The sequence below is a fragment of the Schistocerca nitens genome, chromosome 2 (assembly GCF_023898315.1).
Source record: "Schistocerca nitens isolate TAMUIC-IGC-003100 chromosome 2, iqSchNite1.1, whole genome shotgun sequence".
In the NCBI taxonomy this organism is placed as follows: domain Eukaryota; kingdom Metazoa; phylum Arthropoda; class Insecta; order Orthoptera; family Acrididae; genus Schistocerca; species Schistocerca nitens.
Window position 1 is genome coordinate 416,918,190 of NC_064615.1, and position 16,388 is coordinate 416,934,577.

Below are 16,388 nucleotides of genomic sequence, written 5' to 3' on the forward strand. Positions count from 1 at the left end.
ACACACACACACATACACACACACACACACACACACACACACACTCTAGCAGGACCATCTCTCACAAGGGAACCTCCCCATCGCACCCCCCTCAGATTTAGTTGGCACAGTGGATAGGCCTTGAAAAACTGAACACAGATCAATCGAGAAAACAGGAAGAAGTTGTGTGGAACTATGAAAAAAATAAGCAAAATATACAAACTGAGTAGTCCATGGGTAACATAGGTAACGTCAAGGAGGGCGTTAGCTCAGGCGCGCCGTGGTCCTGTGGTTAGCGTGAGCAGCTGTAGAATGAGAGATCCTTGGTTCAAGTCTTCCCTCGAGTGAAAAATTTTAATTTTTTATTTTCAGTTTATGTGACAAACACTAATGTTTTCATCAGTTTTTTGGGAGTGATTATCACATCCACAAGAAAACCTAAATCGGGCAAGGTAGTAGAATCATTTTACCCATTCGCCAAGTGTACAAGTGTGGGTGGACAACATATTCCTGTCATGTGACGCACATGCCGTCACCAGTGTCATATAGAATATATCAGACGCGTTTTCCTGTGGAGGAATCGGTTGACCTATGGCCTTTCGATCAAATGTTTTTGGTTCCCATTGGAGAGGCACGTCCTTTCGTCTACTAATGGTAGGGTTTTGCGGTGCGGTCGCAAAACACAGACAATAAACACAGTGAACAGAGACGTCAATGAACAGACGGACAGATCATAACTTTGCGAAAATAAAGAACGTAAACTTTTTACTCGAGGGAAGACTTGAACCAAGGAACTCACTTTCCGCAGCTGCTCACGCTAACCACAGGACCACGGCGCTCTCAAGTTCACACTATCCTTGATGTTGCCTATCTTGCGCATGGACTACTCAGTTTATATATTTTGCTTATTTTTTTCATAGTTCCACACAACTTCTTCTTGTTTTCTCGATTGATCTGTGTTCAGTTTTTCAAGGCCTATCCACTGTGCCAACTTATAACTAAATCTGAGGGGGGTGCAATGGGGAGGTTCCCTTGTCAGTAGTGTTCCATAGTCTGGAGCTGTGTTGAAGCTCATATATTCTTACAGTGATTTTAAAATGAATAAAGTAGACTGTTATCTAAATATGCTGTTTAATTTATTAATTATGGAAGAGAAATTATAAATCAAGCTGTTAGGCACAGGGAAACCAAATACAATATTCATAAATCCATCATAAAAATATGGATTGAGGAACAGCAGCCAGCCGAACTGTGTGTTTTTTTAAGCAGTATAACATAAATTAAGGTTATACGAGTAACACTTCAGAACATTTCTGTTATAAAGTTTGACTTTTTATCTGGGCCCACCAATGAAAATGAGCCTCAGCTAACACTGCTATCCATAGAAGCATACCCACATTCTTAGTTTCTTATTTATTATTAGACTTCCTCCTACTTGATTTGGTATTTGTAGCTCCTTACTAACCTGACCTGAAGTCCTTTTCATCTTGCCACTCAATTTCACTAGCTCCCACTATATCTAACTTTAAATTTTCTAACCTACCTATCTAATTAAGGAACCTAATATTCTGCATTCTGATCTGTGGAATGTGTTAAAAACTTGTGTGTAGTTTTTCAAGACTGATCCAATGTCTCTTCTGCATTGTGTAGTTCTGGATTTATAGCACTAAGTAAATAAATGAATACTTAGTAATATTTCATAATTATCATACTACATATGAAGATACTAATGCAATGGGAAAACTATTACACAAACAAAATTGGTTTCAGTTAAACAGCCCCCCCCCCCCCCTTTCTCTCTCTCATAGAAAAACTGATTCTGTTTTATAACATTACACACAGACATGAAGTCTATTGAAGTTTACAAAAAGGAATACTTAGAAACACAATGCGTTTATGTTAAATGTCTCTTCTTTGAGCAATGACAAGCAGTATTGATATTTATTATTTAATTTTAGTTAATTACAGTAAAATAAAATAATACATGCTATTTGCATGCTTTTTTTTTTAACACAATCATTTCTATGGCCTGTCTCTGGAGAAAATATTAAGACTTCTGATTTTCTGCTTTTTCACTTTCATTTATGTTGCTCATTACTATTATGAAAAAAAAGTGTCTTGTTTAAGCACTGGAATACTAGTGTCCCAATTACTTACCTCATATAAATCTTGCCTGTAGCCTTCACTAAAAAGGGATGGATAACGGTTTTTGAAACGTTGTGCCATCAGTCTCATATCATCCTCTCCTTGCTTTGTAAGAACATCTCCCATGTCAGCAGTGAATTTAAGTGTCCAGTTTCGGAGATTATCTAGATCCTTGTCACAGAGGTCACCTTCTGCAAGATAAATGTTTAAAACGCATGCATTCCAATCACTAGCTTATTTACATGTATCTAGTTTTCTATAAAATGATTAGTGCTAACTGATAAATTTCCTTTTTGTATAAAAAATAGAACTGTTAACATTGTATGCACTTACAGCTAATCTTATTTATATTACAGGCTCCTACCAAAATCTATATAAAATAATATGTGATTCCAAACCGACCCACCCGCCCACCCACCCATCCACCCACCCACCCACCCACACACACACACACACACACACACACACACACACACACACACACACACAACGAAGAGGAAAGGGAGAGAGAGACTCTCTCATAACTGTGACCTCACTGGCACAGTTGTTATCTTACATAAGTTAAAATATGGAAAAGCCAATGGGAAGTGGTAGTAAAGTGCTAGCAAGATGGAAGGACAATGGGGAAAGAGGTATGAATACAGGACCAGCAAACATTAGCCCAGGTACTGACACAGTTAATGGATTGCTTCCACAGGTCCAGTGATGTTATTATTTCCATTTTATACACATTATTTTGATTATCAACCTAGTCTTCAGATGCTGTAAGTGCACAACTGGTTGGAGACCAGGCAGCGAGTACATATACAAGCATAACTTGCAGCACCTGAAGAAGATGACTGGTCAATTGTGTAAGTGTTTTGCATAACATGGAAATAATAACTTGGCTGAACAACTGGAAGCACACCCATCATGCTGAAGAAACCTGAGAGATTGCTAACATATGTTCATGAGGCCAGGGCTGGTGCTGTGGATGGTCAGGGAGAAGGTGGGGGAAATGGGGTAAAAGTACTCTGGCCCACTACCACAAACCACTTTGCAGCTAAGAAATATACATGCATCTTATTTTGAGTCTGAGCCATTTCCCTCTCTGCACCTTCTCAATGCTATTCGTAAGTGCAATTTTAATGAACCATGCTATTTCCAAATATAATGATAGCCTTACAGATTTTGTGCACTTTGCCTGTTACTGTTGCCCAAGCAGAGTGGTTATTCAGATTTCTGACAAGAGTTAATAACAAATTGTTTGAGAACTACAGAGGGGCAAGAATGACTTGTTGGACTGGCTCTGATCATAATAGAGTCAGAGCTATCCCACTTATTAGATTATACTGGGATTACAGAAGAATTCACGTCTAAGAAAGTTAGAAAGAAAGTATAATTTTGTAAAGCATAAAATTTATGTAAATAGTGAACATTAAAGAAGTTTGTTAAAACATGTTTTGCTTGATTTTTTACAATATGTTTTTTCTGGCTTAATCCAAAAAAAAAAAACAAAGTTTAAAATAAACAGTTTTGGGGAGGGACCTAAGAATGCTTATTCGGGACTTGATTATCCTATCATGCACGATGGCACTCAGGAGAATTGTTGGGGAGTGGAGCTGCAGGACAGGGGAAGACCGCTAAGAAAATAGTGTGGATGAGGGTCTATGGATCTCTATACAGTGTGAGTCAGGAGGAAAGTTACATGCGTTGAATAAAAAACTTCATATGGACTTATGCCCTATTCCGAATGGTTTCCAAGATAGAACACATTTAATATTCATTGTTATTTATTTTCTGTGCTATCAAAGATTGCCACTGCTTACAATGTCCTCTGTAGTGTGGAGCAAGTTGAGATGAACAGTTTGATACGGGACACTTGCTGTCTATTAAGTTGGGAAACTACCTCAAATTGGCCTACAAAAACTACATAAGACGCAGCACATGTATGCTTTGTGAGCTTTTCAATATTCTCACGTTCTCTTTGCATAAACTGTTAGTTCCAGAGCAAAAATGACTAGCACTTTTTTCATAGAAATTTTAATGTAGTTTGATTTTGCAATGCGGCACATTTTTGCTGGAGGGTGTGGTTTTTGAGTTATTCAGGAAAAATGTACAAAAGTGATATTAAATGCGTTCTATCTCGGAAACCATTTGAAATAGGGCATATGCCCATATGAAGTTTTTTGTTCAGTATCACAAGTACTATCACCCCTTAAAGCCTGCACCTTTCCTCCTGACTCACTCTGTATGTGTCTGCTGTGAGAACTATGGGGAGTTACGAATCTGTTGAGGTAGAAAGGTGGGGAAAGAAAGGGGGTTAGGATGGGAATAACATTTGATCAAGAGCAATGATTAGCACAGATAGTGTCAGGAGGTCTGAATGTAATGGTTATGAAGCTACACCACAACTTGAGTTCAATAGCTACTTCTATAAATACTGCATTGAAGGAATCCTCATAGGTTTAGCTTCCACTCAGACAGAAATTTTCACAGTAAGTATGCGGTTCTCATTGAAAGAAGAGGTGAAGGATATAATGGACAGGTATTCTTCCACTAAACACATAGTAACTGCTACATTGTTACATAGATCCCACTACTTGATTCCCTAATTAATTGCCTTTAAGGTTAGAAGGATTCTGTACAATCCCCAATTTTCCTTCTTTGTGAATAAAAAAATTTCTCCTAGGAGATATGAACCACATTAAAAAATATATACTAAATAATTAATTAATCAATTCAGGGGTAGATTCCTTATGATGATTAAAGAGATTTGTTCTTATTACAATTCTTAACTGAGAAGTTTCATCAAGCAAGAAAAGGAAAAACTAGAACTTTCACAATTTGCCCTCTTGTATCCATGCTCTAAAGCAGCAGGCATAAAATTTTCAAATAGTTTTCGATAGTTACTGGCTATTTTTATTTTGAGATACTGTGTCCATAAGTACAACAAATATGTGATAGGGTCATTGACCTGCTGATCTATAATGGCACTAACTGTGTGGCCTATCAGTGGCACTGTAGCATTGTGGTTCACGTTTGGAAATGATTTGAAATCCAGCACAGTGACAGTTTGACAAGTCATGCTTGCAGGAGTGGACCTATTGATGAATGCAACCATTTTTCCACAGAGTTCTCATGCTACTGGGACATTGTTACACTGGAAATGATGTTCCTGAGTGTCAGGGGAATTACATTTTTCACACTTGGCTGAAATGAGCAGGTTAATGCCAGCAAGATGCTGCTTAATTGGGAACATGTTATTCACCAATTTATACTACAATGCAGAAGCATCTGTTGTCATTTTTCCAATTCACTGTGGATAGTTGGGATAGCAACTAGTGTACTGGAGGTCATCATAGCAGGTCAGCATAGAGCCTTGAGCCATGGTGTGTCAATCCATAGCTGTTTGTAGGACATAGCTTCTGTTGAGGAAATACTCTTTAACAAACAACAGCTGATATGGAATGTCAGCTACTGTTACAGGGACTTGCTTGGAGATTGGCCGGTATGTGCCCAATAGTGTTGCTGTCAATCTATTTGGGCTGCTGGGCTGTATGGAGGCTGTGTGATGCACCACCAGAGCTGTGCACTTACGTTTAAGAACTTTAAGTCTGTGACCACTGAGTCACTTCTCCAATATGCAGGTGGCTATTCCTATTTTGTGCCTCCACAGCAACCAATAAGTTATTTATGAGACTGATCTACTCGTGTGTTTTGGCACACTTAGCAATTGTGCAATATACCAGGCCTTGGAGAGAATGAAGGTGTTTATTAGGGTCACTTTTTGGTCGAGATTAAGCTGCTGAGAGGGCTGACTTCTGCAGAGACCTTATAGTAACAAGGTCTTTCATCAAATTTCCTGTCTTCATTTGTTGCAGGTGTCCGAGTCCAAGGATCTTACATTCTCACAGAACACAGTATCATTGTCAGTAGCATAGGCTACACACTTGATTGTAGCATTGTGTATCCGTATAGCATTAACAGTGTGGACTATAACCTTCAGCATGGGTCTACCGTAATGACATACAAAACACAGACCTATCAAACAGACCGAATTATTGGAATGGTTTTGTTTCCCAACCACTGATCATCACCACTGGCCTGGCTCCTGTAAGAAAGTCTTGAATAATGTCAGGGGACTGAGGGCTGAATGCCATGTTATCTATCACACATAATAAATAGTCTTGGATATGGCATGTTACCTGCATCTTAAGGATGAGCATGATTCTCCCATCAAGAAATTTGAACGGAACTGCAATACCATCAATTTCTATGAATTTGTCCCCAATGACTTTCCATAAAACCTGATAGAACTATTGGGGGTCTACCAGGTCCTGGAGACTTCCCTTTTGAACATGTCTTCAACACAGATTCTGTCCCCTGTGTTGACAGAATCATATATGGTACCCACTAGTTCATCAAGCAAGGTGTGTGGCAGTTTTGGCTAAATATTGCAGAATAAGGTGTTACAGTCATCTGCGATGTACATGACATTCTGTGTCCTCTCAGAGAACATGCTTCCTTTGCGCCAGTCGGTTTTTGCCCAACTGGTGGTAAGCTGTATGTTCCTTGCCATCCAAGTCGTACAGAGGATGGCTCCAAACCAAAATACCTTCTGCCTTTTCATTGTGGAAATCAAGGAAATTGTTCTTAATTTTATTTAGATGCTGGCAAAGGTTTCCATTGTTCCTTTCAGGAGTATTGAGTGCATCTTTTAGTCATTGCTGATAAAAATCTAGCGTGCATTGTTTTCAAAGGATTCCTTGTGATTGTAGTATTTCTCAGTTGTGGCTTTGTGAGATCTGTCCACCATTTAAGACTTGAGCTTCCACATGGATTGCACTTGCAAACGGAAACCAGCTGCAGCAAGATGATGCGTACTGAGCTACCAATAATAGGAGGCAGTCACCTGACTAACACCCTGCAGGTGGATGGCGCATTCCAAGCCACAGCAATCACTAAATGCCACTGTGAGTACTTTGACCCCTTGTAGACTGTCAGTAAGATGTTTAGAGACATAAATTCGATCTATTCTGCTGGCACTACTATTATGTATATGAGTGAACTGCATAGAGATCGGATAAAAATGACTCCCATAATTCTTTGGTAGCTATGAGGTCTACGATTTCTGGACATTTCATAGGCATAGGGTGTTGATCCACTGCAACTGTGACACAATTAAAATTGCCACCAATATCTGTGTGGTGGATCCTGGCAAAGAAGGGGCAGAGTTTGTGGTTGAAAAAAGCAGACCTTGCTCAACTTTTGTCATTACCAGAGGGTGAATAAATGTTAATAAACTGCACCCCCTCCCCCCCCCTTTCCATCCCATATAACACTCAGTAATCTTGAATTTTTTTGGGCACGAAAGTGTCTTTAAATAAAATGGCTGTGCTACAGTTAGTGTTGGAATCAATATTGTAAATTACCTTATAGTCAGTTATGTTATTAAAAATTATGGAAATCACTTCCTAAGGAAGACTGACATCAAAATTGCCATACTTTACAAAATCAGTTAAAAACAGAATCTTATGGAATGCTGATATGCAGGGTGGGGCAAATAAAAGTGGCCCAGATGAATGGATACAATTGGATGTGAATGTATGCGTATAACTATACCCCGAGACATGCACACCACATGTACACCTGTCAAGAGATCCACTCCAGTTCAGAGCATAGTGAGTGGAGCAGTGCAAAGGGGACAATAGTATTTACAGTGGAGGCAGGTGTTCATTGTGAAAAGATATGCGACAATGAAGCTGTGAAGACAGTGTGAAAAAACATTCCGAAACATTCTCGCACACAAGAAAATGTAGCTGCAGTTCACCAGAAAATGCTTCAGAGTCCTACCAAATCAACCTGACACCTGTTGCAAGAGACCGTCATATCGTGTTGATCATTCGGATGAATAATCCACCTGAAACTCTGTTCTCCAGACACTTTCATTTCCCCACCCTCACATAGTGTTTATGTTTAATGTTAAGACAGGAAACACTCCCATCTGCCTATTTTTGTTAGAAATTTAGGAGCCTATAGAACAAAATAAGGTGATATTGCAGATGATGGTGGTTATTCTTTGCCATTGCTTCAATGACATAAAACCGAATGAGATGGCATAGTGGTTAGCACACTGGACTCGCATTCAGGAGGATGACAGTTCAAACTCGTGTCTGGCTATCCTGATTTAGGTTTTCCGTGGTTATCCCAAAATCATTTCAAGCAAATGCCAGAATGGTTTCTTTGAAAGAGCACAGCTGATTTCCTTCCCCATCCTTCCCTAATCTGATGGGACCAATGACCTCTCTGTTTGGTCTCCTCCCCCAAATCAACCAACCAACCAATGACATAAAGCTTAAGTTGTTAGGTGCTGCAAATACTAAATGGACACTAGTTGAAGCACGCCTCAAAGTGTGACAAAAAAATATGATCAGCTTATTTCCGACCATTTTTGTGAACAGAATATGAAATTATGATGTTTCATTGAATGTTTCTCACGCGACACTTGTTGATGGCCAACATTGAAATCTGGAGCAGTTTGCGGAAGGATTGCACTTCTGTCATGTTGAACAATTCTCTTCAGTTGTCAACTGTCCTGTTCCTCCAGGATCTTTTTCCAGCCGCACTGGTGTGGGACATATGATGTTTTACTCGATTCCTGATATTCATGGTAAACTTGTGAACTGGTGGTACGGGAAAATCTCCACTTCATCACTACCTCGGAAATACTGTGTCCCATCGCTCATGCGCCGATTGTAACACCACATTAAAACTCACTTAAATCTTGATAACCTGCCATTGTATCAGCAGTAACGGATCTAACAACAGTGCCAGACATTGGTTGTCTCATATAGGCATTGCCGATCCCAGAAACGTATACTGACTGTTTACGTACCTCTGTATTTGAATACGCATACCTACATCAGTTTCTTTGGCGCTTCAGTGTAGAAGGGCAGTGCATTGGCGGAGCTGTCATTTCCATTCAGATGATTTATGTGAGAAGGGTCCGACGTGATTATGGCCACATGATGGGAGTTAACAGATATTGAATGTGGAATGGTAGTTGGAGATAGCTGCATGGGACATTCAATTTTGGAAACCGTTGAGGAATTCAGTATTCTGAGATCTGCAGTGTCACAAGTGTGCTGAGAATATAAAAGTTCGGGATTTATGTCTCACCACAGAGAACACAGTGGCCGATGGCCTTCACTTGACGACCGAGAGCAGCGGCGTTTGCGCACAGATGTCAGTGCTAACAGACAAGCAGCACTGTGTGAAATAACTGCAAAAATCAAAGTGTGATGTATGACGAACATACCCGTAAGGATGGTGACGCGAAATTTGGCGATAATGGGCAATGACAGCAGACGAACAATGCTAATGCCTTTGTTAAACACACGACATCACCTAGCGTGCCTCTTCTGGACTTGTGATGATATCGGCTGGGCCCTATACGACTGGAAAACCATGTCCTGGTCAGATGAGTCCCGATTTCAATTGATAAGAGGAAATGGTACGGTTAAAGTGTGGAAGGAACAGACCACAACATTCAACAAAGCACTGTGCAGGCTGGTGGCGGCTATTTGATGGTATAGGTTGTGTTTACATGGAATGGACTGGGTCCTCTGGTCCAGCTGAACCGATCATTGACTAGAAACGGTTATATTCGGTTATTTGGAGACTATTTGCAGCCATTCACGGATTTCATGTTTGCAAACACGTCACTGGGTCATAATTGTTCACGATTGGTTTGAAGAACATTCTGGACAATTCAAGTGAACGACATGGCCACCCATATCGCCTGACATGAACCCCATCAAACATTTATGGGACATGATCGAGAGGTCAGTTTGTGCACCAAATCCTCCACTGGCAACACTTTCGCAATTATGGACGGCTGTAGAGGCAGCATAGCTGAATATTTCTGCGGAGGACTTCCAATGACTTGTTGAGTCCCTGCCGCATCGAACTGCTGCACTGCGCTGGGCAAAAGGAGGTCCGACATGATATTAGGAGATATTGCACGAATCTTGTCACATCAGTGTAAATATGAGTACAAAGAAAGGGGGAAGGGAGTAAGATTTTTCTGTTTTATAAGAGTGACAAGAAACAGATTTCGGACTACCTGATAGCTCTACATGAAAATTTCACCTCCAGCACTGACAATGTTGAGCATCAATGGAAAAAGTTCAAGAGCATTGCACAATTTGCTTTAGACAAGTATGTGCCGAACAAACATATGGAGGATGGAAAAGACCTGCTGTGATTTGACAAGAGTGTTAGACAGCTGCTACAAAAGCAAACGAAGTTTTGCAAATTTAAACGTAGTCAAAGCTCGATAGATAAACAAAAACTAAACGAAGCCAAAACTGGAGTAAGGAGGGCCATTCGTGAGGCATTAAAAGAATAAAAAGTTAAATTCTATCTACAGACTTGAGAGAAGTCCTATAAGTTTTTGTCCTATGTTAAAGCAGTAAACGGATCGACGCCATCGATCCAGACACTCTATGACCATAATGGCATGGAAACGGAGAAACATAAAAGACCGAGATACTAAACATGTTTTTCCAAAACTGTTTCACAGAGGAAGATCGCACTGTTGTTTCTCCTTTAAATGTGGCACAAACAACAAGATGACAGACATCAAAATAAGTGGCCATGGGATGGAAAAGCAACTGAAATCACTCAACAGAGGGAAGGCCACTGCACCTTACGGGATACCATTTTGATTTTACAATACATAGAGTATGCGAAAGAACGAGCCCATCTTCTAGCAGCAGTGCATCGTAGGTGTTTAGGGGAACGAAGCTTTCTTAATGATTGGAACTCTGTAGCGCATTAGTTGCTCATTTGTTTTGTTTTGAAGAAAGGCAGCCTCCTGTTCAGTGAACCAGTTAGTGTGGCTCCATCTCTCGCCTTATACAGACAAAGTGACAAATTGTTTACCCTTTTCTGTCTTTTCCTCGCAGTATATTTATTAAATTTCGTGCATGTTTTTTTTCTGTTTCAGAGGTTTAATCTCGCGTTTTTGTTAGTGTAAATTCATTCAGTCTGTAGCGCAGTAGTTGCTCATTTGTTTTGCATTGAAGACGAACATCCGTTCGTTTAGTACGACAGTCAGCAGGGCTCTCGCCTGGTTAAGATCTACAGAACGACAATTTAAATGTGTATCTATTCCTGTCTTTTGATGGTAGCAAATTTATTAAAGTTATTGTGCGTTTCCATTTAAGCCAGCTACATAGCTCACAGAGGCATCAGCGTCCATTGGTGACATATCATGCAGGTAGCAAGTCATATATCTAGGATTCTGTCTACTTTTGTGGTTTACTTCTTCATTTAGTCTTGCTAGGATGAGAATGGTGCGTGCATGCTGTTTGCGGACGCAGGAAGAGCTGGCCACAGTTCACGAACAGTTGACTGCACTTTTGGCTGCCTCGGGGTGTAGTGGGGGCGGAGAATCTACCGCGTCGCGTGGGACACCTCAGTTGCCGCTTGTTTCGCCCATGGGCTCTATTACCAAGGCACCTCCTAGTGTACTCAACACAGCTGATGTGCCCACACAGCAGGGTGAGTGGCGGGTGGTTCGCTAATTGTTAGAATACATTGATGGTGTCTTTTCCTTCCCACCCGTCCACTAGCACGCTGTTGGTTAGCAGATAATGATTGACTGACATCGCTTGTTTGAGTTTTGGTGGAGGGATAACCTTCTGGGACGGATAGCACCGAAACAGTGATCGCGAACATGACTGCAATATGATGAATCAGTCTAAACGTAGAGTGATCAGCTATTCCATCACTATGACCGATGATTTTAAATGTAGAGCTCGTGGATCACCTTCAGACTGTACTTTGGAAACTCTCCACAATGCAATCAAACTCTTCCTGTTTCCTTATATTGTAACTGTCTTTTATTTAAAATCATCCAATGTGTGTGGAGTGTTATGGTAGCCACAGTACCAATATGATTTGTACTGTGTGACGTCTAGTTGTCTGCGAGAGGCTGTGGATCAGAATGTCTAAATGTCAGTTTAGAACCTGACATAGACCTCAAAGTCGTGGCAGAAAAACAAAATGTACGGCAGTGTACAAAGCACGCTACAGCAGAAACAAATAACGTTACAAGCAATGAGACAGAGCCACAGGGAGCTTCTCTTGCGATTTACAGTATATTCCGTGGGATACGATCATCCTCCTATAGTACAGGTGATGAAAAAAGTGGTCTCTGCAATGCATCAATACCTGTATATTTAATAGGATCATCACATGTGCTCGAAGCTAGTGCGCATGCGGTATTTGTTTTCGGTATATGGGAGGACAGAGATATAGTAAAAATTTTAGCAAGTTCTCTATTGGATGAAGTTAGTGGAGCTTCTATAGTTCGTAATTTTTCTCTGGTGGATTGGCCAGAACAACGATGATAGAATGTTGGGTTGATAGAGGTTAATGAACCCTGAGGGATGTGGATCTGTAGTACCTGCTTATAGTATGGAGAAGCACCACAATGCTATAGCAAAATCCACGTCCTTCCTTCAGTTCCCGTACTGTCTTTGATACTACCTCGTTTGCAGGAGCAGGCTTCGTTTCTGTCGAATGGTTCAAACACAGTTCTATCGGAGTAACTCAGCTTCGCCTGTTTCTACCTGGGTTGCAGAAGGTGGTAGATATAGTTTCCTCCGAGCCCTACTCAGCTCCGACTTACATTGGAATGATCACATGCACAAAGCTGCAGGGATGGTAGTGCAGAGTCTGAGGGGGCAGTTGCAGGATGCATAGGTGCTACCTAAAATGAGACGGGAATTTTGCTGTATCAGATAGGTTCGACAAGGTGACTTGTTTCGAGATATGAAAATGCCAGAAACATGATTCACTAGTGGCTGAAATCATTAAAAGGCTTCTCGATAGGATCCAACGCTGGTATGTGCTTGAATGGGGGGACTTGATTCCGAGCTAGTGTATATTTCTTACGATTTCAATCATCACATCATCTACTGTTTGTGATTCTTCTCGATCAACCATTGCCTATAGCCCAGTGGAGAGCAGTGTAATTGAGTAGGAATCTTTCTGTATTTGACGCTCTGTAGGCTACTTTGCAGGGTTTAATTGTCGGTGCAATATGGCGATCTGTGTAAAATAGTTTTTTGTCGCTGCAGAAAGAAAAAGAAAAGGTGGATGGTGCTTCCACACCAGCGGCATCAGTAATTCTGCGGGTAAATTCGATAAGAGCCAATCATAATGCTCAATTCATTCACAAGACATCCTTTGTGCTGGGGTATAGGAGTCTCTACATAGCTGTGAGAACGTTTGCGTATCTTGAAAGCAGGAAGGGTAACACGTTAGGATCGCGAGGAAGAATGAATTCGATGTGTATTCTGCGCTATTTTCGTAAACAGGTTCTGTTAGGGCAAGAATTTCCGTGCATACACGCCGAGACATGACAAAACCTCCTAGAAAAGCGCATGTTAAGTATTTCTCGGTCACTATACAATTTCTGAGAGTTTGACTTGGTTTTTATTTGAGATAGCCATGTGACATCAGTATAAGATTGAGAACCTTGTTAGATACGATCGCGATGGTTTGTAGCTACGCGCAGCGATGCGTGAGTATGCGCATCGCGCATGGCCCGTTAGAGTCGTTAGGGAGAAAGCAGTCTGTGCTATTCTGGAATGGATTTCTGCAGTGTCGCTCGGCAATTAGCTCTTCGCCGGACCGCAGGTAGAGAAAGGGATTACACCAGCAGTGGTGAACACATGCGAGTGCGGCTCAGAGGATGACTTGGCGCTTATTTAGATAGACATATGACGTCAGTATAACACTTGAATAACTTTGACATGCCGTTGGCAGCGCTCCTGCACTGGCTTGCATACAGCCGGCCTTGCAAATCATGCTGGAGCCTCTGATAGTTGCGGTTGATAATAGTTCAGAAGCGTTTTTTATGGGCACTGAGTGTTTGTACACTGGATTATTTTCGGCTGTTTAAGCGTTGCTAGCGTTACACATGCATTATCTTTTGACGATGTCGGAGATGTTTTGGTGTTTGTTGCATTATTTTGCGAGCAGGTAGGTTGGCTGTGCTGTAGGTTATTTGGACAGTTTACAAGTTGATTTCGTGTCTGCACATCAGTGTACTGCTTTATTTACGAGGAGTTTGCATGTCTGTGAGCTGTGTACTGAAATTATTTTGGTAATTTAGGAGTTATTTGCGTGTCTGCAGAGCATTATTTAGGAGTAGTTTATAGGTCTGTGGGCTGTGTGGCGTGAGCCCAAGCATGTAAGTGCGTGTGTCTTGTATCAGTGTGATAAATATATTATCTCGAATCCATCCCTAAACAAATTGTTCCAAAATAAATAAAGTACACTCCTTCCTCTCTCCAGCAGCCCAGTGCAGGCTGTCATTTTCCCCTCCAGACAGTCATCTTGTATTATGTCATGGAACGGATGACAGCGACCTCTGGTGACAATACTGTGTACTAGGTCCAGACCTCATGGTGACCACACTGTTTCCTACCATTTTCCCACCATCTTGGGTTATGTCACAGGACAGACGACAGTGCTCTCTGGTGGCAGTACTGTGTACTAGGTCCAGGCCTCATGGCGAACACACTGTTTCCCGCCATCCTGGATAACGGTACTTGCATCATCAGCTGACATCATGGCTGCCATCTCAGATTAAGTCACGGAACGGACGACAGTGGCCTCTGGTGGTAGTACTGTGTACTAGGTCAGTTGGATTCTGGACCTCGTGGTGAACACACTGGATGGTGGTAGTGCCTCAAATTGTTTAAATAAAGACTGGTGAATGATTTCAACAGTTGACGAATAGCAAGCATGCTTGCAGAGTCTTTTAGATGGATTATTATTTTGATGATTTACGAGTTGTTTGGCTCTCTGGACATAAATGTATTGCATTATTTACGAGTGGTTTGCAGGTCTGTAGGCTGTGTGATGTGACCCCAAGCACGTCAGAGCATGTGTTTTGTATCAGTGTAATAAATATACTACCTCTCAAAATCCGCTCCTAAATAAATTGTCACAAAATAAATAAAGTACATTCCTTCCTCTCCCCAGCAGCCCAGTGCAGGCTGGGTCCTTTTCCCCCAATCCCTAGGCAGAGGTGGTGGTCAGATGACTTAGGTTAGTGGAGATAGTCCTAATGCCCTTTCTTTCCCGCCATTTTTCTTACATTAGTAGAGGCCGCACTGTCCTGATGGAATTTGAGCTTCATGCCATTTTATGGGGGTGGGGAGGGGGTTAGGCTAGTGGAGGTAGCCCAATTGACCTATCTTCCTACCAAAATTCAAACTTCCCGCCAAAATCCACCATCTTGAATGATGTCATCGCCGCCATCTTGATGACGTCATGCGCTGTTGCCAAGTCTACACGACGCCATCTTGGATGACGTCATCGCCGCCATCTTGGATGCATCTGGCAACAATGAAGAGTGGGGCCGTGCTCTCTTTGCTCCAATATTGGCATAGAGAAACAGCTGAAGGTTTTGAAAACAAATAAGTCACCAGGTCCAGATGGAATCTCAATTCGATGTTTCAAAAAGTACTCTACAGCGTTGGCCCCTTACTTAGCTTGCATATATAGTGAATCTCTAGCCCAGTGGAAAATCCCAAGTGACTGGAAAGAAGCGCAGGTGACTCCTGTGTATAAGAAAGGAAAAAGATTGGACCTGCTTAATTGCAGACCAATATCCATAATATCGGTTTGTTGCCGAATTCTTGAACATATTCTTAGTACAACTACAAAAAATGTTCTTGAGATCGAGAAGCTTATGTCCACGAATCAGCATGGTTTTAGAAAGCATCGCTCGTGCGAAACTCAGCTTGCCCTGTTCTCACATGATGTACTGTGAACTATGGGTGAAGGGCAACAGGCAGATTTCATATTTCTAGATTTCTGGAAAGCGTTTGTCACAGTGCTCCACTGTAGGCTGTTAAAGAAGGCACAAGCATATGGAATCGGTTCACATATATGTGAGTGGCTCGAAGACTTCTTAAGTTATAGGACCCAGTATGTTGTCCATGACAGTGAGTGTTCATCAGAGACAAAGGTATCGTCACGAGTGCCCCAGGGAAGTGTGACAGAATTCATGTATATTTATGTATGTTGAGTCTCTACATACATTTATGTATGTAGATTCTCTACATACATAAATGAGTTGGCGGACAGGGAGGGTAGCAATCTGCGATTGTTTGCTGATGATGCTGGGGTGTAAGGTAAGGTGTTGAAGTTGAGTGATAGGACACAAGATGACTTAGACAAAATTTCTAGTTGGT

At 41.4% G+C, this 16,388-nt stretch overlaps 1 protein-coding gene across 2 annotated transcripts in view; it reads right to left on the reverse strand.

Moving 5' to 3' along the window:
- Positions 1–16,388, reverse strand: part of LOC126234428 (multiple inositol polyphosphate phosphatase 1) — a 298,738-nt gene that overhangs the window by 70,816 nt on the left and 211,534 nt on the right. For both annotated transcript variants that reach the window (XM_049943121.1, XM_049943122.1), the window contains exon 4: positions 2,137–2,315. In XM_049943121.1, the coding sequence (XP_049799078.1) occupies positions 2,137–2,315 (179 nt within the window). The remainder of the gene's footprint in view (positions 1–2,136; positions 2,316–16,388) is intronic.